Source organism: Dendrobates tinctorius, unplaced genomic scaffold (genome assembly GCF_039654945.1).
Source record: "Dendrobates tinctorius isolate UK_male_01 unplaced genomic scaffold, ASM3965494v1 ptg000032l, whole genome shotgun sequence".
Lineage (NCBI taxonomy): Eukaryota > Metazoa > Chordata > Amphibia > Anura > Dendrobatidae > Dendrobates > Dendrobates tinctorius.
Window position 1 is genome coordinate 16,420,948 of NW_027361700.1, and position 24,849 is coordinate 16,445,796.

The 24,849-nt window shown below is 41.8% G+C and overlaps 1 protein-coding gene across 15 annotated transcripts in view; it reads right to left on the minus strand.

The window, feature by feature from the left end:
• Positions 1 to 24,849, minus strand: part of SRCIN1 (SRC kinase signaling inhibitor 1) — a 673,416-nt gene that overhangs the window by 16,463 nt on the left and 632,104 nt on the right. For 7 of the 15 annotated variants that reach the window (XM_073572493.1, XM_073572494.1, XM_073572497.1 and 4 more), the window contains 7 exons: positions 21,454 to 21,601; positions 19,131 to 19,449; positions 18,538 to 18,778; positions 18,282 to 18,436; positions 16,981 to 17,133; positions 12,603 to 12,734; positions 9,753 to 9,833 (listed from right to left, as the gene is read on the minus strand). In XM_073572493.1, coding sequence (XP_073428594.1) covers positions 9,753 to 9,833; positions 12,603 to 12,734; positions 16,981 to 17,133; positions 18,282 to 18,436; positions 18,538 to 18,778; positions 19,131 to 19,449; positions 21,454 to 21,601 — 1,229 coding nt within the window. The remainder of the gene's footprint in view (positions 1 to 9,752; positions 9,834 to 12,602; positions 12,735 to 16,980; positions 17,134 to 18,281; positions 18,437 to 18,537; positions 18,779 to 19,130; positions 19,450 to 21,453; positions 21,602 to 24,849) is intronic. The other 8 variants (XM_073572495.1, XM_073572491.1, XM_073572504.1 and 5 more) reach the window with 4 other exon arrangements.

The window sequence follows — 24,849 nt, forward strand, 5'->3', positions numbered from 1 at the left end:
AAATGACTAAGTATGGAATGGACAAGGCAACTGTTAGGTGGATTCATAACTGGCTTAGTGATCGGACCCAAAGAGTGGTCGTAAATGGCTGCACATCCAGTTGGAAGAATGTCTCAAGTGGGGTACCACAGGGCTCTGTCCTGGGCCCTGTATTGTTCAACATCTTTATCAACGATTTAGATGAAGGAATTGAGGGTAAACTGGTTAAATTTGCTGATGACACAAAGCTAGGAGGGATAGCTAATACTACAGAAGAGAGAGAGGATTCAAAAAGATTTAAATAAACTGGAGAAGTGGGCAGCAACTAACAGAATGGTTTTTAACAGGGAGAAATGCAAAGTACTACATCTGGGCAATAAAAATGAAAAAAGCATATATAGAATGGGAGGAATAGGGCTAAGTGACAGCACATGTGAAAAAGACTTGGGTATACTAATAGATCACAGACTGAATATGAGTCAACAGTGTGATGCAGCAGCAAAAAAGGCAAATGCAATTCTAGGATGTATTAACAGAAGCATACAGTCTAGATCACGTGAAGTCATTATTTCCCTCTACTCCTCTTTGGTCAGACCTCATCTGGAATATTGTGTCCAGTTTTGGGCACCACATTTAAAAAAAGACATCAACAAACTGGAGCAAGTTCAGAAAAGAGCGACTAGAATGGTGACCGGTCTGCAAACCCTGTCTTATGAGGAAAGGTTGCAGGATTTGGGAATGTTTAGTTTGCAAAACAGAAGACTGAGAGGAGACTTAATAGCTGTCTACAAATATCTAAAGGGCTGTCACATTGTAGAAGGATCATCTTTATTCTCATTTGCACAAGGAAAGACTAGAAGCAATGGGATGAAACTGAATGGGAGGAGACACAGATTAGATATTAGAAATTTTTTTTTAACAGTTAGAGTGATCAATGAGTGGAACAGGCTGCCACGAGAAGTGGTGAGTTCTCCTTCAATGGAAGTCTTCAAACAGAGGCTGGACAGACATCTGACTGGGATGATTTAGCGAATCCTGCTTTGAGCAGGGGGTTGGACCAGATGGCCCAGGAGGTCCCTTCCAACTCTACGATTCTATGATTCTAACAAAATAAAGTAGCACTCTGTAACGCTATAATATTCAAACATGAAATATATGAAACTTGACTCGCCAATGCAAGTCTATGGGTGCGAGAAAAAAACGGATTAGACATGGACCATGCAAGTGACTTGCGAGAAATACGCACCGGTGTCCTTTAGAAAAGCCGGCAATTCAGTGCGTCATACAGTAAAATCACACTGACATGTTTAATAAAGAATAGATATATACACATAGAATACACACACACATATATATATTTTATATTTCATAGCGTTCTACATAGCATAATAGCCGCTAAATCAATTGCCGGCTTCTGTAAAATCATTACAGTACCCGACATGCTATGACACATGGTTTACAAAAAGTAAACCATGTCATATCAAAACAATTTGTATATGTCAGTGTTTACTAAATTTATTAGTTTGTGTTAGGAAAAATTTGGAACTCTAGGGGTTAAATTTAAGGCTATAATCGCGGAAAAAAATTGCGTGGGCTCCCATGCAATTTTGTCTGCCAGAGAGGGAAAGCCAGTGACTGAGGACAGATATCAACTGCCTAGGAAGGGACCATGGTTATTGCCCCCCCGGCTAAACAATCTTCCCCCAGCCACCCCAGAAAAGGCACATCTATAAGATACGCCAATTCCGGCACTTAGCCTCTCTATTCCATTGCCTTCAGAGGTGACTCATGGGTTAATAAGGGGTTAATGTCACCTTGCTATTGAAAGGTGACATTAAGCCTGGTTAATAATGGAGAGGTGTCAATAAGACACTTATCCATTATTAATCCTATAGCAGTAAAGGGTTAAAAAAGACACACACACATTAATTAAAAATTATTTTAACGAAATAATGAGACAAAGTTTTTGCCAAATTTATTATGCTGCCAATCCAACAGAATCCCTTGTTCTCCTGTAACAAAAAAAAAAATAAAAAAACAACAATATCCATACCTCTCTGCAGTTCAGTCAGGTCCCCAGCTGCAATCCATCACAAGGGGTTAACTAGTTTACAACGTGGACCGCTGCTAATGCTACGGGCCCGGCTGTAAACCACTGCAGAATGAATGAAATCATGTCTGCGCAGGCGCCCCGGCTCACAATTACTCAGTCAAGGTGAGCAGCTCGCCTCAACCCCTGCAGCTCGCTTGCAGTTCTCACCCAGGATGCTATCACCAGACCTCAAACACCAGTCAAGAGTACCCAATACTGTAGAGCCCCAGGATGGTGTGTGGTATCCCTGGAATCCTAGTGAAATTCTGACCATGATGAGTATAATGCCAAGCCCAAAATGTTTCCCATGCCCCTAGGTAGAGAAAATTAGAAAGGCTTTTTCCTGTTAGAGGATATGGTGTCAACAAAGGCCGGGGATACTTTCTACCCTCGTGTGGTGGGTGTAATAGGGGCCCCACCTGTGGATGATACGTCACTAGATTCAGGGAAGAAGAATTGGAGAAAACCTACCCAGTGCAATGGGGGCAGGCCACGGGCAGCCACCCTTCATAACATCCAACAGGATGCTACAGAGATGGTGGAAAAATATTATACCCAACTCTTGCAAAGATGTCAAGACTTAGGATACGAGAACACGTCCGAAGTCCACACCCGTTTACTGTCCTATGACTTTGATGAAGGTTTAAAGCCCATGATTAAAGAGCCACTAATAGTGGTCCATCTAGAGTACCGGACCATGTTGCCAGCCGTAATACTCCAAGTAGCTAAGGGCAAGGATGTAACCAATGCCTGGAATAACAAGGCAAAAACCTGAGCCTGTGCCCCTCTTATGTACAAGCAGTTGGCTGCTTCTTCACCCACCTAGATCCCGTAGCAAGAGGCGATCCCTATTGTTTGCAAGACATAAATGATGTGCAGCTCTTCCTGGATAAGTCTGCTGAAACTGTTGTAACCTTCTCCCTCACTATATTTTCCCCCATGATATTACTGCCATTCTTTCTCAAGTACCATTCTTTCTCAAGTACAGCCAAACCACCTCGCCATTTTCGTCTTCAATGTATCCTTCTCATGCCTGGTAACATCACCATTCAACATTGCACTACTCTATTCTGAATCTAGCCACCTTATTGCTTCTGGAGGGGTTAGGAGTGTTAAGTTGAGCCAGAACAGGAACATGACTGTATACAAATAATGTCCCAGGAAATGCCAGGACATGAACTCCGTGCGCTAGAAAAGACCTGCAGACATGCTAAAGACCAAACTGCCACCATTTATACGGACAGCTGCTATGCCTTTGGCATAGTTCATGATTATGGACCTATATCGAGAGCTTGATCTTTCCTCACAGCGGTAGACAAGCCCATCAAGAATTATAAATCTGTCCAATGCCTGATGGAGGCCCTACTTTTAACTAAGAAAGTTGCCATGGTGAAAGTCAAAGGTCATGCAAAGGACGACTCAACCACAGAATGTATTTGGCTGCAGTGACGCTGAACCCAGGAGAAAACCAATGGTGGTGGACGAGGTCTGTCATGGCAGTCTTAGATTGGTAGGTATTGTCATAGGTGGCTTGAGTCATCATGGGATACAAAAGCCGGGGAAGACAAACGTTTTCCCCCACGTGCCACAGTCCTTCTGGTTCAAACAAAAAAGGAAGCACACTGTAGAACCATAACTTGCAAACATGAAATATGAAAAATGAATTACATTACTGCATTAGAAGTATGAACAATTGAGAAAGTTTGGCGCATAAAATGTTTGAAATTTTTGAAACAGTCCTGGTGACTGCACAGCTCCCTTCTCTTGCCATCTGGCGAATTCTTAAGCACCAGTCTGTTGTTGTAGCTTCTGGAGAATGTCATGGGTCACAGGTGGGTATGCAACAGAAGCCACCTGTGTGGCTGCCACCCCAGCAAGGTTGTATCTTGGTTTATAAACTGCAGATTTTGCAGTCTGGTCAATCAGGTTGCTCAACAACGTGAGACGCACCGTGGCCCCTGTAACCGTTCCAGCGCCTTCAGATAGGTTTGCACCTTGAGAAGTTGAATGTAGTCTATGAGTATGTATTTGTGTGTGTCGACCTCTTCTCAGGATGTCCAGATGAGTACCCTGTGTGTAAAGCCACAGTCAAGGATACAGCAAAGAAACTAATCTCAGAAGTTGTCTGCAGATTCGCGTGCCTGAGACCATAGAGAGTGACAGAGGCACCCACTTCACCTGAGAAGTAATGCAGGAAATAATGTCCACCTTGGGAGTGGAACAGGCCTGTCATACTGTATACCATCCACAAAGTAGCGGTAGAGTAGAGAGACTGAATGGGACCTTGAAGCTGAAAATCCAGCAAGCCATGGCTGAAACAGGCAGACCATGGACAGAATGCTTGCCCCTTGCATTCTCCTCAATCAGGCATACTCCCTACTAAAAACAGGCTTCAGCCCATTTGAGGTGTTATAGGTTGCATTTTCCGCAGCATCTCCAGGTGCAACATGATAGGCTGTCTTCTTATGTTACAGCACTTATGAAACGCTTTTTTTTAACATATACTCTCAAGTCTACGCTTCTCTTCCAGATCCAGATTCTGTGGAAGGGAGCCACCCCCTGCAGCCTGGAAACTGGGTGGTAATCAAAAGACATGTCAGAAGAGCCGTTGAGCATCGATTTCATGGGTCTTTCCAAGTTCTGCTGACAACTGAGATGGCCGTAAAGCTCGAGGGAAAGCCCAACTGAATCCACCCCACATACTACAAGAAGACAGCTGAGTCCAGGAAATCCACCGAATGATGTGGACACACATCCTGTGCCTTATCCTTTTTGCCTTGATAAATGTGGGCTCATTGAGGGCTACGTCCCAAGAGAGAAAGAATGGGGAGCTAGTTACCACTTCCTGTTTTAATACCTCCGACCCCGTAGTCAGTTATAAATTTGACCTGTGGTTTCCTGTCGTAGAATGGAGTGGTAGCATGGAGACACCTATAGACTCAACCAAAAGTATATATGCATCACCACCAACAACACTGGCTATGGGTCTGATTGTGAGTCCTGGAGTATGGTGGGGTGGAACACTGGGGGAAGACTGGGCCTACAAATCTTACGTAGACAGAGAGAAGACAGACAGCAAGGGTAGGAGCCTCCTTACTAGAATGACTTTATTACAACCAGAATACGTGTCCAAACGCTGCACAGTAAAGTCCTGTCTTACTTGTATGCCTGGCAACTGTTTCTCCTATACTTGACAATAGAGAACCCGTCTCTTATGATTGCTGGCCTATACTGTATGTAATGGGCATAAATATTCCAGGGGTGATAGTGACTGTTTAGGACACTTATCATAAGGATTTCAGGGACTGACATATTCTAAATAAAACTGAGACCCAAGCAACAAAATACTTCCAAAGACTCATTCCTAGTGCCCCCAACCTATGTGGATAAACTACATGAAGAACGAGATACTCGGAGACCAATTATTGCTTAGAATGGATAAAAAATTCGCCATGAATAAGAATAGTTGTATAGTCTGACGCCCTAGCTAGACCTCATTTAGGTACGGTACCCTTCCCTATAAGCAACCTGACAAACTCCATTGTTTTCTCCTGCTTAAATCAGCTATTTTCTGCTACAGAGGGAGAAAATACTTTGGAGTGTAATCTGCTCTGGCAGGTGTATCCCCCCATAAACCCTAAATACGCAATGGCCAATGGAGTTAGCCCCTATCCCGGGTATTACATGTGTTTCCAGAGTTTAAAGGGAATCTGTCACCCAAGGGACGTGTATGTCATATTAATGTGGGCATACAGTTAATAGACATGTTAAACTAGTTCTACCTGTATGTTATATTCTGTCTTTGTGGTAATGATTTCTTCCAGGCTTCGGGGCGTGTGGTGTGTGGAAGAAATCCCTGCCTCCTGTCTTCATTACAATATTACCCCCCCTCCCATGTATGTCAGTTATGGCCCCATAATCCTGTGCCTGCACTACTCCCTCAGGAATACATACCTGATCCTCCCTTCTATGGGATCTGCATTCAGGGATCTTCTGCGAAGGCGCCAGCAAGTCACTGTCACCGCCGGTTTGCGCCCCGATAATATGTTCTCCCCACTTCCTCCCTGCAGTCATCACTAAGAACCATGTGTACATAGCGATGACTATACAGGGAGGAAGTGGGGAGAGCACCTTATTGGTGCGCACACTTGATGTCACTGGAGCGGAAGACAATGGTGCCTGTGCAGAACATCCATGAATGCAGCGCCTATAGAAGGAAGAATGAGGTATGTATTTCTGAAGGAGTGCAGGGCGCAGGATTCCGGGGCCATAACTGACATGCATGGGAGGGGGGTAATATTGTAATGAAGACAGGAGGCAGGGATTTCTTCCACACACCACACGCCCCGAAGCCTGGAAAAAAATCATTAGCATAAATACAGAATATAATATTTCTCCACAACAAGACCGCTAATATGAGGCACACAGGTAAGATGAGTGTAACATTTCTATTACCTGTATGCCCATATTAATAGGTTATATACGTCCCAGTGGGTGACAGATTCCCTTTAACGGGTGCCATTGACCAAAAGCATTTAGGTTCCTCATATTGCAGTCCCATCACCACTAACTTGGTACAAGGCAATGACTCCCGAATCAGACGGTAGCTACGTCTGACTTGTGGTGGATATGTAGAAATGGTGACTTTTATCCCGTACTGCCAGCGGGATGGGAGGGTACGTGTGCTATTGTTAAATTCTTGATGCCATTCCATATTGTGGTTCAAAATAAAGGCAAACTCCACAAATATGGAATGGATAATCAGAGACACAAACGTGTCACCAGCATTCCTACTTATTTCGACCCTCATGTATAAATCGATGACAATGGAGTTGCAAGAGGAGCTCAAAACCAGAGATCAAGTAGCAGCGGAGCTGGAATCGCTATTCTTCATTGTTACAGTGAATAAAAATGAGGACTGGATAAATTAAATCTATAGACAAGGACACAGAGATAAGACCTGTTGTTGGACTGCACCCTGTGATAGTGAAAGATGGGGAGTACTATGACCAACTGTTGGATGGGGTCTCTGTTCAGCACATGAATGTGGCACCCATATAGCTTCCTTGCTTATCGTGGCTTGTGTGTGTATCTGTCTATCTGATGGTGTGACAGGCAAGCCGATCCGGAGAATCCGGTGATGTGGTGTAGGAAGGCCGACTTCTTCTATTAGGGGAGAAGAATATATCTGGGGAAGTCTGTAGGTGTGCACTTCAGCTGGAACAGCCACCCATTGCCACAAGAGAAGGGAATTATGGATTCATTTATCCATCCTGACTCCATTTTAGTTGTGTCTACGTTTATCTGCTGCTTTGTGAAATGGAGGCTGACTGTGTGTTTAGATTAGAAGTCACTTTCAATTTCTTTGTCTAATAAAACTTAGAAATAACATATAGGAAAATGAAAGTTAAGAAGTTTGAACCACATCTAGACCCTTAAGTTGGTGTAGATAATATTAGCTTTAGCCAATGAGATGTATATATGCTAATGCCAGCAGGTATGTAAGGATAAGATGAGCCAATTATATTGCTACAATGTATGTCCAAGAAATGCCTATATTTTAGAGTGACGATGATGCAATAACCAGAGATCTGTTCTGATACTTGGTGTGTCAATGTGACTTTTTGCTTGTACAAGTAATTGGACTCTGTAACATTAATTTAGGATGACAAATTACGTGGCGATGACAGCATCAAAGTCTCCACTACTTGGCTGCCAGTAAAGGCCTTAAAGGGGTTGTCTCAAGTGCGACAAAGTGCATTTTATTCAATAGATCTTGGAATAAAAATAAGTTCTACAATTGGACACATTAAAAATGTTCCTGTGCTGAGGTAATCTTATGACTGTGTCCCTGCTGTGTACTGTGTAATGGCCGTGTCTGACCGTACTGGAACATGGTCTGATGACCATACCACATCTCCTGGGCAGGGGAGGAAGAAAAGGAGGATACAGACATTACAGCACAGGATTGCAGCTGCTGCTGTCCGTGAGGTAAAACATTTTCCTGATTGTTTTACCTCACAGAAAGAATCAGTTGCGATCCCATGCTCTCCTGTCTGTATACTCTCTTTTTCTTCCTATTTTGTGGTATGTGCAGACCATTTTGCTGTGTGGTCAGACACAGGCGTTACACAGTACACAGAAGGCCACAGTTATAAGATTTTCTCAGCATAGGAACATTTGTTAACACATGCAATTATGGAATATTTATTCTAACATATGTTAAGATGTGCCTTGTTCATGGGACAAGATGAAAGCATAATGACATGGCTCCTTCCTCACCTGACCTAAACCCTATTGAGAACTTGTGGGCTCTACTGAAATGGGAGATTTACAGTGAAGGAAAACAGTCCACCTCTCTGACAGTGTGTGGGAGGCTGTGGTTGGTGCTGCCCAAAAAGTTGATTGTCAACAGATGAAGACACTGACAGATTCCATGGATGGAAGGCTTACTGAAAATAATATATTGGTCACTGATATATTTTTGAAATGTCAGAAATGTTTTCTTGTACATTTTGAGTTGTTTGGTTATTATTTTAACTTTACAAAATGAAAATAAACAATTGAGATGGGAATATTTGCATTTTTCACTGAGCTACATAATAATTTTTCACACTAAGGCCAGGGTCACACTTGCGAGAAACTCACAAGAGTCTTGTGTCTCAATACCCGGCACTGCCGCTGGCACTCAGACCGGAGCGCTCAGTTGCATAGAAATACTTGCAGCCGCACACTCCGGTCTCGAGTGTCGGCGGCAGTACAGGGTATTGAGACGCAAGTGTGACCCCGGCCTAATAGTTGCCCAATAATTCTGCACACATAGATGTTCTCCTAAGAAAGTCAAAACCTCACTTCTACTTTTTTAAATATTAAGGTCTAAGGTTTATTATCCTTTTGGATACACTGACAGCACTGTAGTTGTCCAATAATAACATTAATCATCAAAAATACAAATTGCCTACTAGTTCTGCACACAGTGTTCGCACTGAATGAAATAAGACACCACCTTGCAGACATATGCTGAGCCCCAACTAATGTCCATTCATATAATATAATACCTTAATAACCTAAAAGTGCCTATACACATTAAATGGCTGTTGGACACATACTTGTCAGTTAGTTCTCCCCCCATGCACATGCACGCTCGGTTTGGCAGAGCATGCATGTGCTTTCAATGGGGAGAAGGAAGTAAGCCATTGCAAGACATCTTCGGGGATGGCTTATCTTCCCTGTAAACAAAAGAATGGGGTGAAGAACATCCCCCCCTCCTTTCCCTGACACATTCTGTCGGGGGTGAGTCAGGAGGCCCCTATACACAGACTTTTCACTAATATTTAGGGGGGGTCTTAAGACATGCAGTATTGATAACAACTCTTTTCATCTTTGAAGATATAATGACTAAAATGCTTAAACGCTTGTCGGCTTGTCATCATACTGAGTATTCAATTTTACTTTGCAATATTTGCAAATAATTACTATTTCATGTTTTGTTCAAGTTTCTCTAGCTTGCTGTAAAGTACACAGGATTTATTTTTTAGCACACTCAATACGCAAATTAATGTTTATTATAGTCACAATTATGTGATAGAGATTCAACATTTTTTTTTGCCCAAAATGTCTTTATATTTTGTTTTTTCAAATGATCAAAATCCATTGAAACACTATCAGTTCTGCGCCTTACCTGTATCTGGGCTGACCTTGACACTGTGGACTCTACAGATGGAGGCTTGACTGTGTCATCATTGGGAAAAGTATCTCCAGCCTAGCAGGACATGATGACAATGTTCAGCGATCATCAGCTTGGGTCTCATCGTTCTTATTAAATGCATAAAAAGTGAGTTTTGGCTGACAGATCCAGCAAAGAAGAAAGGGAAGGAAGGTGAGCGCAGCTTCATAACGCAAGATAGTAGGAGGTTGAAAGCTGGAGGAAGTTCTTTCTGTACTCAGAAGAAACGAAGAGCCGTGAAAATCTTGAAATTTCTTGTGTTGTTGAAATTTATAAAGAGGTACAGAGCATTGGTGTCCACAATTGTACAAATGGACAAGGAGAAGAGACAAGATGAATGCAGCCAAAAAAGTAGAAGGTCCAAGAGAAAGAGAAAACACCAGCCAGGTAACACAGGAGTTTGTCTTTCTAGATACGTTCATTGTTAGTTTACAAAGATCTAGGAGTGGAGAAGACAGTATGACGGCACAGGAGTCCCTCTGTATGTGCTGCATGCGACACTCAGTACCAATGTAGTCATGCTGAGCAGGAAACCTGATCTTCAGCATGTCTCCATACAAGGCCTTTAAAGAGTCACTGTGATATTCTTTATTAACACCTTTACGTACATGACACTTTTTGCTCTACAGGTCATGTATTATAGAATATATAGTTACCAGTTTCCCAACTTCCAGAACTTATATGGCACAATAAAGTATACAGATCCCACACATTCATCTACATTACAGGCACATCAGTCCAAATGGGTCATATGAAAGCTCAACAATAGTGGCACCTGTGATATACTACAGTCCTCCGGCTTATTGAGGTCTCAGACAATCGTAGGTAAGAACTGTCTGGGAGGGTGTATAGTTGTAATCCCACCCATCAACTAAAAACAGCTAAATCTTAAAGAAGATCTGTCAGTTCTCCAGACATCTCCATTTTAATAAATCTTTGTGCTCACAATGACAATGCTGCAGCCTCTTTTCTAATAGTGCCACGCTGCATCATTCCTCTGTTGTCCTCCTACACATTTGTGACTAGATTGACAGCTGTGCGCTCCTTGATCTCCTTGTTGGGGGTGTGTCCCTTCACTCCAGGGCTGTCCAATCAGCACCAGCTTTCTCCGACTATCTAGGGACACACCCCTTTGTCAAGGGTAATGGTAATACCCAATTGTCAATTTATTCACACAATTCAGGAAGGAATAACACAGGAATGTAACAGTGAAAAATTCCAAGAAAAGATACTGCAGAATGCCCATTTCATGGGGAATGTATATATAACTAGAACACTCATGCGTAATCAACATAAGTTTTAGTTCTCCTAGGAATGAGATGAGGGTCAAGTGAGGACATGTATTTAGGGGCACTCTCTAGAAGCCACAACATATATGTATAGATTTCTGGCATGTACTGTATATGGGGGCACCTTGCAAACACTGATCATGGAGGAACCTGGCAGGCTCTTTTTAAGGAGACAGCTGCAAGTGGGTGTTATATCTATGGGAAAACACTATAGTCAGTATTTCAATATTTTGAGGATGGATATGCTGCTGAAGAATGGAAACAAGGATAACAATGTGGCATATTCCATAAAAAGGACCCGTCACCAGATCAAAACTAGCCAGTTATTACACTTATTTTCTTCCTGCTTCTCCTCTGGGTATGCTGTTTTTTCTTTTTTGACATCCACCATACAGTTCCAGTCATATGAGTCTTTTTGTTAAGGTCTAATTCTTATGGTCTTTAAAAGGGGGCGGCGCTCACAGGATTCCCTAGGGGTGTGTCTTTAGGCTGATTTGCAAAATTATCCCGTAAACCACCCCCCTTTGGCATAGATCATAAAAGTCAACACTAAATAAAAAGGCCCATGTATCTCTATAACCATACGGCGGATTTAAAAAAAAATGAAAAAGGTGAATACTCAGAGGAGCAGCGTGAAAAAGTAAGAGCAAACGCTGGCCACTTTTGACCTAGTGACAGGTCCTCTTTAAGCTGTAAGAAGTCTTCATGAAATTCTTGGCCAAGTGGAGAAGACTGAGAATGCAATCAATGATCATCAATTAAATAATACATTATCATGAGTCATTGATGTTATTTGTGGTCACTGTACCCCTCACTGAACCTGATCAGTGCTGTATCCCTTTATTTGATTTTTAGTGTCAGGATACCCTACAGACTTCTAGTATATAAAATTTTGGAAGTATCTATTAGGCTGGGGTCACACTTGCGAGTGCAATGCGAGAAACTCGCGCGAGTCTCTCGCCTCAATACCCGGCACTGCCGCCGCCGGTTCGGACCGGAGCGTTCAGCTGCATATAAAAACATGAAGCCGCACACTCCGGTGCCGAGTGCCGGTGGCAGTGCCGGCTATTGAGGTGAGAGACTTGCGCCAGTTTCTCGCTTTGCACTCGCAAGTGTGACCCCGACCTTAATGTAACAACTGACCACAGATCCTCATCATTAACAATACAATAATACTTTGTCAATCATGTAAAAAAATACATATTAGCGCAGATAACAATATAACCTTGTAATATTTTGTTCATGCCAGATGTCACCAGTTATGCCAGCTGCCATTAAGGAGCCACAGACATGCAGATAACGTGACCCCCGTGCCTGCTCTGGAGATGTGCGGATGAGTGACAGGTAGCTCGGCTTGCATTAGTAGGCTGAATATGTTACTGTCAGTGGAGTGAGGGACAGAGGAGGTGAGGCATTAGTTGGTTAACAAAGACTTAAAGAGAAGGTAGAGTGAAGGATTAGACTGTGAGAAGTGCACAGCAGACTGGGCGAAGGTGCCCAGAACGCAAGCTGTTACCTTCCATCCTCCATGTTCTATGGTGGCCTCATTAGACCACAGATGTGCTGGACGTGGCACTGAATGGGATGCCGCTGAGAGCTCAGAATGGAACTGAGGTATTAAGAGGGACCCAGAACTTCTCTGAAACACCTGGGAAGTCAAAATACAGCACGATGGGCGACAGAAACCAAACACCAAAACTGTGCTGAATCACACACAAGTGTGTATATGCACACGGTATATTTATATGGACCCCTCTCCTACCGAGATGCAGCAGACCTCATGAGACCTCTTGTACCATAAGTATTACCTAGATACACACAATAGAAAACTTGGTCGAACCTATCAATGTAGTCAGGTGACAGTCTAATGTGTATGGGGGCCTCCCGACTCTTGCATGGGGACCTCACCATACCTGATCTTTTACATTTGTTTGGGTTTGGCAATGACTTATCTTCCTCTCCCCATTGAAATATTTTTTTAACTTCCTGCTATGATCTACTATGTTCCTCTATCAAACGGCTGGCTCGCACAAGCTTATTACATGGCAGAGTGATATGCGATATTTTATCAGATAGCACTCGGACCAATGTTACCCTATGGGGCAAGGCATATCTGCTGCTGGTGCATCCCATGATCAGATCACGCACACCCATACAAGTCTATGGGTGCGTGTGAAACACCGGACTCCACTGAGATGTCCTCCGAGTGCAATCTGACATCCGCGGACAGAGACAATGGAGAAGATAGAGAAATTAAGTTCTACATCTTCTCCGCACCTGTGACCCGATTCTCTCATGCGAGAGACAGCACACTAAGATGACCCCAGCCATATATTCACTTTTCAGTTTCCCACAATTTGTTTATGATGAGCAGAACTTCTGAGAAATACTTGACACTTATATGTATTATCTGATATTCAGATCATAATGTCTAGGGTTACCCAGTTGTAATGGATATCTGTTTTGCTGACAATTCAAACTGATTAGACAATGTCAGAAATAAAGAGTCATGTATGAGGAAACACATTGCTTTTTACTCTGCAGATTTATGAACAGGGTGAATATTAAACAGAAAAATATGGTGTTAGTAATAGTGTCAATAATATTAATTAGACATCTTATATTGCAGATTTGGCACAAGCATTATTTTATAGACAAGTGGTGCACTAATTGTACTACTTTATTAATAATGAAAAAAAATAGGTGTAGTTCACCTAATAAAAATCTCAGGTCATATAGAGCCTCACTGTCCTCTAAAATCCTTACTCGTTTACAATACAGGGGTACAGCACTCCACTTCTGCACTAATCAGTGCACAGACCCAGCAAGCATTTACTGTACCATCTTACCTATAACAACACCTATAGAAAAAAATTGATGGGATCTTGATATCAGAAAACAAACCAAACTGGGAATCAAAATCCCTTAAAAATTAACTTTTATTGTTATATTAAAAGTACTCAGTATTCAAAACGGGGGTGCCAGAGTCAACCAGGGACAATAAAGTATACAGTAGGCACACCAAAGAAGGTATAATGTAATGACCCAAATATAATAATGGCAAGGAGGGCTACTCTCTCCCTATAAGGCCCTGAGAAAAGCCCTGCCTGCCAGCAGATGTTGGCACCCTAATTGTAGACGCAGTGGCGCCCCCGCTCAACGTCGGTAGCCCTAGAATCCCTGGATCACCCTCAACATACCAAAAAATGGAACACACAGAAAAAGCACACACACACATAAAACCAAAAAAAATACCTTTTAAAACAAAAAATATCTTTCAAAGTGAGCATGAATTTATAATAATGTAATGCTAATAGCACCAAAAAATAGTCAGGGTACTTATCAGCCATGAATTTGGGAATAAGAATTAATCATGGCTGATAAGTACCCTGACTATTTTTTGGTATTATTAGCATGACATGAATATTAATTTATGCTCATTCTGAAAGACTTTTTGGATATTGGGTTGATGGGTATTATTTGTTTGATACTCTTATAATTACATTTTGATATAGCCCTGTCTATGGCTTTCAAATACCCTGAACCTATGTACTCTCATTGGGAATAAGATTTAATTTTGGCTGATAGATATCTTGACTATTTTCTGGTGCTATTAGCATGACATTATTATAAATTTATGCTCACTTTGAAAGATATCTTGGCTATTAGGGTGATGGGTACTGTTTTTTTTATATCTAATTCCTATGTTGATTTTTTGATATAGAACTATTTATGGCTTTCAAATACCCTGAATCTATTTTTTCCCTAAATCAGTAGATGAGTGAACTATTCAATGACTGCTGAGTGTTTAATGGGGTTCTGTTACTGTTAACTCCTATGTTTTGTCCATTGGATATTGGTCTATAATTGCGGATTTAGTGTTGTTCTATGTTGAGGTATGTCCAAAATATTATGGTTATTTATTAACCTTGCATCTATCTATTTTTACACGTTTTTTTTTGAGGCACATTGTTAACAGCAGGCAGACGGATATACATCGTTTGCTAGTGTGGACTCTGGCTCTACCTCACAACAGCCACATACAGCACATCAGCACTTTAACACTCCGAGATAATTATTCATTACGAGATAATTGAAATATAGCTCTCAACGAGACTATGTTGTCTCCCCATTAGGGGTATTTTTCTTTCGGTTTTATGTGTGTGTGCTTTTTCTGTGTGTCCCGTTTTTTGGTATGTTGAGGGTGATCTAGGGATTCTAGGGCTACCGACGTTGAGCAGGGGCGCCACTGCGTCTACAATTAGGGTGCCAACATCCGCTGGCAGGCAGGGCTTCTCTCAGTGCTTTATAGGGAGAGAGTAGCCCCCCTTGCCATTATTATATTTAGGTCATTATACCTTCTTTGGTGTGCATACTGTATACTTTATTGTCCTTAGTTGACTCTGGCACCCACGTTTTTAATATTGAGTACTTTTAATATAATAAAAGTTAATTTTTAAGGAGTTTTGATTCCCCAGTCTGGTTTACCATCTTACTTATACCATTTTGCTAACTAGAATTGTACCCTCAATAATGAAAAGCAGCCATTACACAGCGATACTATTACAGATAACGGCCATACAGATCACTGGGGAACTGCAATCTCAAATGGGGTTGTCCAACCTCCCCCCAGGTTGTAGTTTTTTTCTCCAGAACTGTGCTCACACTTCCATTGATGGTCATCTAATCACATACTGCATTTTTTTCTAAAAAGATGAATTTTCATACTATATAAAAAGTTAGAACACATTGTTCGACAGTATTAAAAATAAATATGTAGATATAATAGAAAGCAGAGTATATTGCAATTAAATAAGTTACTGGCAGCAGCGCAAACAACATGGAGTCAGCGATGCATACAATAACAAGCAGCAGGAGAGAGTTAGTGCTGGACCCATAAAGGGTGAGTAAAGCACAGTTTTCTTTTTTTTTTCTTAAAAAAAAAAATGAAAAAAGAAAACTCCTTTAGGCTTTGTGCTCAAGATGAGCTTTTGACTGCATCAATAAAGTTTTGTCAAATACCAGAAAGTACAAAAAAAGCAACTTTGTTTGAAACATGACATACCAAGAAGAAAAAAAAAGTCAAAAAAGCAATAAAAAAAAGAAAGTGAAAAAAACGCACTCAAAAACGCAATGACAAATCACAGGTATTGTAATTTACACAACAGGTGCAGAATTGGTGCAGAAAATCTGCAGCATCAAAAATTCACCAAAAGCTCATAATGGGAACGCAGCCTTAATGTCAGTAAAAAAAGAAAAAATTACCATCTTAAAAAATATTAACTTACACCAAAAACAAGAATTTAAGCATTATGTTGATGTTTTCTCCTTTTCTGCGGAGTGTTACAAATTAAAAAAAAAAATCGGAGTGCTCGCCATATCACATAATTACTGCAACTTCAATGTTTCCTAGGGAAGAAAAAGTTGCAAGCCACCGTACAATCATCACAAAATATTTGACCATATCTCTGTATACTGAATCTGCATGGCCCTCACCTAATATTAGGGGCGAGTCTGACAACTGACAACCAAAATAGTCCTAAAGACATAGCTGGAGTGTGTTGAATGAGTTGTCATTTCTTAGCAGAGAAAGGGTTTGGAGACTTACAGCCTTGATAATTGTTATATCCTGAGAACAGGGAGTAAGAAGCAAGTGGGACAAGATATCACAGCAGTCAGGGAGTCACCACATAAATTAAGATTGGGCGATTAGTGGTCAATTTCGGGTAAAATAAGTCAGATTTAAAAAATAAAAAAAAAACTAAAAGAAAAGACGAGAAGCAAAAAAAAAATCTATTTATCTGTAATAGACATACAGAATAAAACCTTAGAGAAGGTATTGTGCCTGTGAGTATATAGGAAGAAATCTGGATGATCGCTCACGCAATTCTCACCTCTAGCTCTGCAATAATTCGATCTTCATCATCATCGTCTTTGATACCCGAGGCAATGATCGGTGGGGTGGATGCTGGGCGAACCACTTCAGAAACAGTGCGACGAAGCTTCACCTGAGGTTTCTGGATTTCCAGTTCCTCAGAGTCAGACTTCTGGAATATGAAGCAAAGTAATCTTTAGATAATGTATAATGTTATAACATTGTTTTTACAATACATGTAAACCGGTGATCCTGAGAATTTGCAACCAGAAGCATGAAGAAATTTTACATGTCTGCTTCATCCATCATCAAACATTAACTTTTTTTTTACTATTTCTTTTAGATTTTCTACAGTAAATAAGTGATTAACATCTCAGGGTGGTGGGAAAAAAATAGAATGGATACTCACCTTCTGGAGTATCGCTGCTTTTCCGTACCCAGAGCGGTATCACCTACCAGTCTCCTAACATCAACATCCAGATCAGCTGCCGTCTTTATATTTTGTCCAAACATGTGATGCCCCTGCAGGATGTTAATGCCAGGGGACCAGCGGGGCACATAGTGCTGACTACGAAAAAGCTGATTCAATTGGTGTTTTTTTTACCACCCAGGGGCCATTCAAAAATGGATGGCTAAGTAGTGGGCATCCCCTATAAATGTGAAGACAAGAATCCCCTTATGGATCATAGAATCGTAGAGTTGGAAGGGACCTCCTGGGCCATCTGGTCCAACCCCCTGCTCAAAGCAGGATTCGCTAAATCATCCCAGACAGATGTCTGTCCAGCCTCTGTTTGAAGACTTCTATTGAAGGAGAACTCACCACCCCTTGTGGCAGCCTGTTCCACTCATTGATCACTATGTCAAAAAATTTTTTCTAATGTCTAATCTGTGTCTCCTCCCATTCAGTTTCATCCCATTGCTTCTAGTCTTTCCTTGTGCAAATGAGAATAAAGCTGATCCTTCTATAATGTGACAGCCCTTGAGATATTTGTAGACAGCTATTAAGTCTCCTCTCATAGAATCACAAATTCAGATTCACTCCAAAGACTCTCAGGAAGAAATTTTTCAAAACTCCATTACTAAGTTTCGTTTGACCCCCAACTAATCGATAACTGAAGATAAGCTGTAAAGTTTCTTGAAATGAAAAGTTGATGTCAGAAGTGGGATTTGAACCCAAGACTTCAGAGGAGACTGTGACCTGAACGCAGTGCCTTACACCGCTTGGCCATCCTGACTTCTGGATACCATTACGCTTTTCTGACAATTCTTCATTTTGCACATATTCTGTATTTGCATAGATTCTGTTACGGCTTTTCTCACCTTGATGAAGGCGGCATCCTTCTTGCTGGTGACGATCACCTCCCCGGTACGAGTTGTGGTGATCCCATGTGAGGATGGAAAGCTGCGACGAGGTGGAGGAGGAGGAGGGGACTTAGATGGCTTTTCAGTCCTGTACCTGGGGACCGTCAGTTCATCTGTATGTAAATAAGCCAAGAAATAACGAATCAATACCAAAACCACTTTGTCAATTTTATACATCATTTCGACCATCTACATGTGTGCTCCTGTGTCTTACCAGAGCCTCTTCTCCCATTAGGATCTAATTTGGTGCTAAGCTTTTGTGCTTGTTGTGTCTTGTTGACACGGTGCTCTGGGGTAGATGCTGCACTTCCACTTGATTTATGCTTGGCTGCAAAATCTAAGTCTGGAATAGCCTTCATGAGCTCGGCCTGGGTCTCCTCCAGTAGGCGGTTAATGTCTTTGGCACTGTACTGCGTCAGTGCTGCTCGCTTCTCCTCCCAGTCTCGCTCGGCTGCCTAATGTAGGAAGAAGGGAAGCGCCCACGTAGCAGGAGGAGTAATAATGGGTCATAATACAATGATGAACATGATAGTATATACACTTTGTAAGGCCTATAACAGCAGATCAATCACTAAAGAAGAAATGGAAATACGGACTTAGTTACATTTGCATGGATGATCTAAGTCTTTGCGGAATCACATCTAGGTCCATTACTTCAACAAAGACCATAAATATTGGTGAATGACAACTAAATATATTTTGAGTGCAGATTTCAGATATTAGCATAGATCATTGCACCACATGTACCCAACTCACTGGATCTCCAAAATCATAGTTGATCTTGTACATGTCATCAGCAGTACTTACCTCAACAGAAACCGATTTCTCTGCTCCCACCTTCTTGTTCTGTGTCTCTGGGACTGTCTGAGTCTTCACGGTCACCATCTCCCCTCGTGTTGGGGTACTAGTGTGAGAAGCAGCATCACTATGACAGACAGGTTCCCAGTTGGGTGTCTGAGATTCATTAAGCTGTGAGAAGTTTGTTGGGGGGCTACAGGGAAGCTCAAAATCTGTGCTTTTAGAGAACTCTCCATCAGTTGCCATTTGCTTGGGAGAGGGATTATGAAAGTTCACTGGAGTGTTCCAAACACCTTCATCTACTTGCCTGGAGAACATAAGAGGACACCTTAAACCATAGAAAAAAGTGACACTTAGAAAAAAAAAACTAAAGGAACTTTGCACATGGAGTGAGCTACAGGATTTTGCCTTCAAAATACATTTTCACAAGAAGTGGCTAAATTCTCCAATTGCCTTTAGCAGATCGTCATAATCAAATTATCAGGTCCCCAATGCTACTCTATGTACAAATCCACGAAATTTGTGGTGAGAGGGCAGCAGCATACACTTGAAAATATGGTACTCCTTGGATTCTGAGGTGCTCAGATGGGGTCTTAAATATACATATTCAAAATACCCAGCACTCCTTAATAGATAATATGTATTTGTGTCATCCAATTCAAAAATTGTAAAAAAGTGACGTGTCAGTCTTCACGACCATCATCAGACATACACACAGTTAAGAATTGGACAGAGAAAGTGATAGTGGGCAGAGTAGAGCTGAATAGAACAGCATTGTGATTAGTGTGACCTGCATCGCTGTAGGGGCGCGTTCTCCAAAACGTTACTTTTTTCACACTGTAAATCGGATGACACAAATAAATATTACCTTCATCATCTACTAAATGGAATCTGTCACTAGGGTTTTCCTATTTTATCTGAGAGCAGCATAATGTAGTGGCAGAGAGCCTGATCCTGGGGACATGTCATTTGCTCAACAGCTTCCTGTAGTTTCAATACAATCAGTGTTTATCAGCAGGAGATTATCACTGCAGGACTAAGGGTCCCGTTACACTAAACGACACACCAGCGATTCCGACAATGATATGACCTGGTCAGGATCGCTGGTGTGTCGCTACATGATCGCTGGTGAGCTGTCAAACAGGCAGATCTCACCAGCGATCAGCACCAGCGACGACGCGGGTAACAATCGCGCGCGTCGCTTAGTTACCCGCTGTTTACCTTGGATACCAGCTGTCAGCGCGAGCACGCTGGTATCCAAGGTAAACAGCGGGTAACTAAGCGACGCGCGTGCTTAGTTACCCGCTGTTTACCTTGGATACCAGCTCCCAGCGTCTGCTTAAAGCGCTGGGAGCTCGCCGATGCATGCTGGCCAACGGGAGACCAACGATCAAAAAATGGCCCAGGACATTAGAGCACGATCATCGATACCCGGCGGGGGGGTGGTCGCTGATACGTGTCACACAGAGCGAGATCGCTGGCGAGATTGCTGTTGCATCACAAAACTTGTGACTCAGCAGCGATCTCGCTAGCAATCTCGCTTAGTGTGACGGGGGCTTAAGTCTCACTTGTAGGCTAGTCAGGATAATCTGTGTAACCGTGCCTCACACCACTGATTGGCAGCTTGCTGACAATGCACAATGTACACCAGAAGCAGCCAATCAAGGGTGTGGGCGGGGTTATACAGAACTCAGCATTCTAAGCACTGCTACATCTACAGCAGAGAAAACAGGGTTCTTATCCAAACTACACCAAGCAGCCCAGTAAGTGACACATCGCTGGAATCAGGTTATCTGCCCCTATTTCATTCATCTCCCTTTAAGGTACATTTTTAACAGACAGCTTAGGTCCTCAAGCTGCTTTTCGCTTGGACACACGGAGAATAGTATAGCTGCTATTAGACGAAAAGATTAATTAAAAAAAGAAATGTAATAACTGTATTCCTTAGGAAATAACAGGTCAGAAACATCTTCTCATAGTACTCTAATAAAATCACAGCTGGATGTTACCCTTGGGATGTGTCCTTATTGACACTGTCCACTTAGTGTGGCCAGTAGGAAACCGAGCAGTGACACACCCCTTTGACAAAGAGAAAAGGAAGCACCCTGTTATAAATTTAGTCAATATTTTCTAGGAGGAATAACAGGGGAACTGCACAATGCAGAGTTGTAAGGAGACTTGCTGCAGAACTGATATTTTGTGGGAAACCCAATTATCTACAAAAATAGACCCTTTTAAGAGCAGTGCCAGATCTTCTTTAAGAACCTTTTTTTCACTTGTGGTCAGGTCAGTGGGAAGGTCGATATGTCATATGCTGGTTGAGATTACTCACTTGCGTATCTGAGCCAGTGTGTCAGTAACCGTCTTGCACCTCTTTAGCAGCCCGTCCAAACGATGCGGCTCCTCCTTCAGAAACTTCACCGCTTCCACCTCCACACGCAGAACTATTCGCATTTTACTTTGCAGGCTGGGAAACTGAGCTACAGATTGAAGGAAGATCTAATCAAAGCCAGGTACTCACAAAACAGAGGGGTACACAGATATTAGGGACTGTAACAAAATTCTAAGTCAGAAATGTAACAATGTCACAGTGAATGAAGTTTAAAGAGAATGTGTAACTTGCCATAAATATGTTATTGATTAATCTGGTGTAACTCATTGAATGTTAAGGTTGGAAGGGACCTGTAGGGTCATTGTGTCTACCTAACCGTAGCCTTGTCAATCCATACCTGGTCATTTTTTCAATAAGGATACTATGAGATACTTTACCAAATGCTTTGCTGAAGTTGAGATATACTATATCTACCACATTTCCCTGATCCACCCAGTCAGTGATTCTATCATAGAAGGAAATTAGATTAGTCTGGCATGACATGTTTGCTGCAAACCCATCTTGGCTCTGTAAACTGCATTCTTATTGAAGAACTTACATAGATGCAGTTTAATAATTGTTTCAAAGATCTTTCCTGGTATAGAAGTAAGGCTCACCGGCTTGTAGTTTCCTGGCTCCATCTTCTTTCCTTTTTTGAATATAGGGACAAAATTTGTCTTTCTTCAATCTTCTGGGACTTCTGTTCTCCAGGAATTTTCAAAGATTTTGGCTCATGGTTCTGTAGTTTCTTATCTTTTTCAGTAACCTAAGCTGTAATTCATCTGAATCAGGATATCTAAATTAATTTAAATGAGCTAAGTGTTCCCTCATCATCTCTCTGTTTATAGATAGTGTGGATTCTTTTATGCTCTCGATAGCACAGTGAAGATCAGTTGATGTTACAATTTCTTTCTTAGAGAAAACAGATGCAAAATAGGAATGTAAAAGTTTTGCCTTCTCAACATCATTTTTGACCACCTTTTCATCCTGTAAAAATCCTATAGCAGCTTTGACTTTTCTTTTGCTTTTGACATACCCCCGAGAGAAGATAAGACTTTTCTGGACCCATTACCTGAGAGAGATTCCCAACAAATACATGGATAGTTAGAATTTCTCATGATGTTGTACTTATTTGAGAACAAAGACATCTGATGTAAAAAGAGTTCATCCATATCTTCAGTCTGTCCAGGTGGCCTATAGTAAACACCTACAATAGTGTAATTTCTGTTATTCTCTCCTTCTATTCTTTCCAAAACAGTTTTTATAGAGCTACCATTCTCTGAAGCTTGGATCTCTGTGGAGATATACACTACTAATAGCAGGGTTTAAAAAAAAAAAAATTCATTAGCTGCATACATTTTCTTGGTCATATATTTTCCATTCCATACGGCTCTAGTTTAAAGCTCTCCTGATGAATGTAGCAAGGCATCTGCAAATAGATGTTTTTATGTTTTCGTAAGATGCAACCCATCTCTAGCAAGGAGAGAAACCCAAAACATTGCTGACGGCACCATCAACGTAGTCAGTTATTCACCCGTAGAATTCTGTTCCATGTACATGCACTAGATGGATGGATGAGAAAACGACCTGTGCTCCCAGTTCCTTCACTTTCTGGCCTAGGTCTTTAAAGTCTCTGCAAATAGTTTCCAAGTACTTTTTTGCTGTGTCATTTGTGTATTAGTAGGATAGTTGGTTGTCTGTAGCACTGAAGAGTCTTGAAACCCTATCAGACACATCACTGATTTGGCCACCTGGAAGACAGCACACTTCTCATGAGGAAATGTCCGCTCGGCAGATACTGGTGTTATGAGTTCATTTTCTCCTTCACCTCTGATGTCTGATGAACTCCTTCTGCTGGTGAAAGGAGGTAGTGAAATTGATCTGGATGGGAAGAACCTGTCATCTGAACAGGTGGAGTGTGATTGGACATCCGGAATTTCTGAGTGGATATAAGGCAGCTGACGCCCTGCAGGGTCGCTGGTGATCCTTTCTGCTCTGAGCTCTGGCATCCAGTTTAGTTCCTGTCTACTAAAAGCTAAGTTTTTGCTCTGCTATTTTTCCATGAGATTTTGTCTGTTTACTTAGTGTTTGTGTTCAGCCTGCCCTGGTTGGGATGGGCTGAACTCCATTTTTGTCTATGATCAGTTGATCTCTTTGCTCTGTCTTCAGAATATACCTGAGTGCTGATATAGTGATTTTGAAGTCTAGTGACTTCAGGGCCTTTTCTATCAGACGTGTTGGACATTATTTTTGGCAGGGTTTTTTGCGTGATTGCAGCCAGCATCTTTTCTGTCCTTTCCTATCTAGTTAGTTGGGCCCCATCATTTGCTCAGCCTGTCTCTCTCTGTGTTTGTGTTTTCATCTGTTTTTCACCGACAATACATGTTGGGGGCTGTCTATTGCTTTGGGGTCTGCTCTGGGGCAGTTTAGATTTCCCTTCTTTCTTTAGGCTTATTTAGCTCTCCGGCTGTGACAAGGGGTCTAGGGCACCGTAAGAAACCCCCACGGCTGCTGTTAGTTGTGGTGAATAGGATCAGGGGTCTGCAATCCGCTAGCTACCAACCTCTCCGGTTTTCTGGACTTAGCTTGTATTTTTGTTTTTTCCTCCTCCGGTGACTCATTCATAACATACTGGCTTCTGTTCCTCTCCTCTCACTCTCCTTTTCTTCTTTACCAAAGTGCTTATTTTTCTCCCTTCAAGGAGCTTCTGATTTCTTACTGGAGTGTTCTTTGTGGACAAAGCACTTTTTTGATGTACATTTTCATACTTGTCCTGCGTGACAGCCTGGTAGCGGTTCTCCAGTGGCATGGGTGCTGATTGCCTCCTCATCCTCCTCCTTCTTTATGTCACATGCTTCCATTTCTCTTCTTCTGCAGGTACATTGAAAGGTGCTTCTCTTCGAACATTCTGAATAGTTATTTCTACTCTGCCATTAGCTTCTGCAGGAATCTTCTCTTGCAACATTCTGAATAGATTCTTCTGCTCTGTCAAGGAAATCCTCTTCTTCTTTGATGAGCTTCAGTGTAGCTATTCTCTCCTGAAGACTTTGCACCTGTTCCTCTTACAGAGTCACAAGCTTGCATTTCTGTCACGTAAAGTTTGTATTTTCCTCTGGCAAGTCTGTAAACATATAGCACACATTGCATCACACCATATGGATAATCTTGTCCATTTTGACCAAAATGAATTATTGTTGAACTGTTGTAAAGATTCCTTCAAGCAGCTTCATCCAAAGATTTTTAGACTCACGGCGACTCTTCACTCTTCTCAGAATGCACCGGAAATATGCAAATTACATCCCTTGAGCTTCAATTCCTGGTTTCTGATAAATACTGTGGTTCTCCCGAATCTGACAT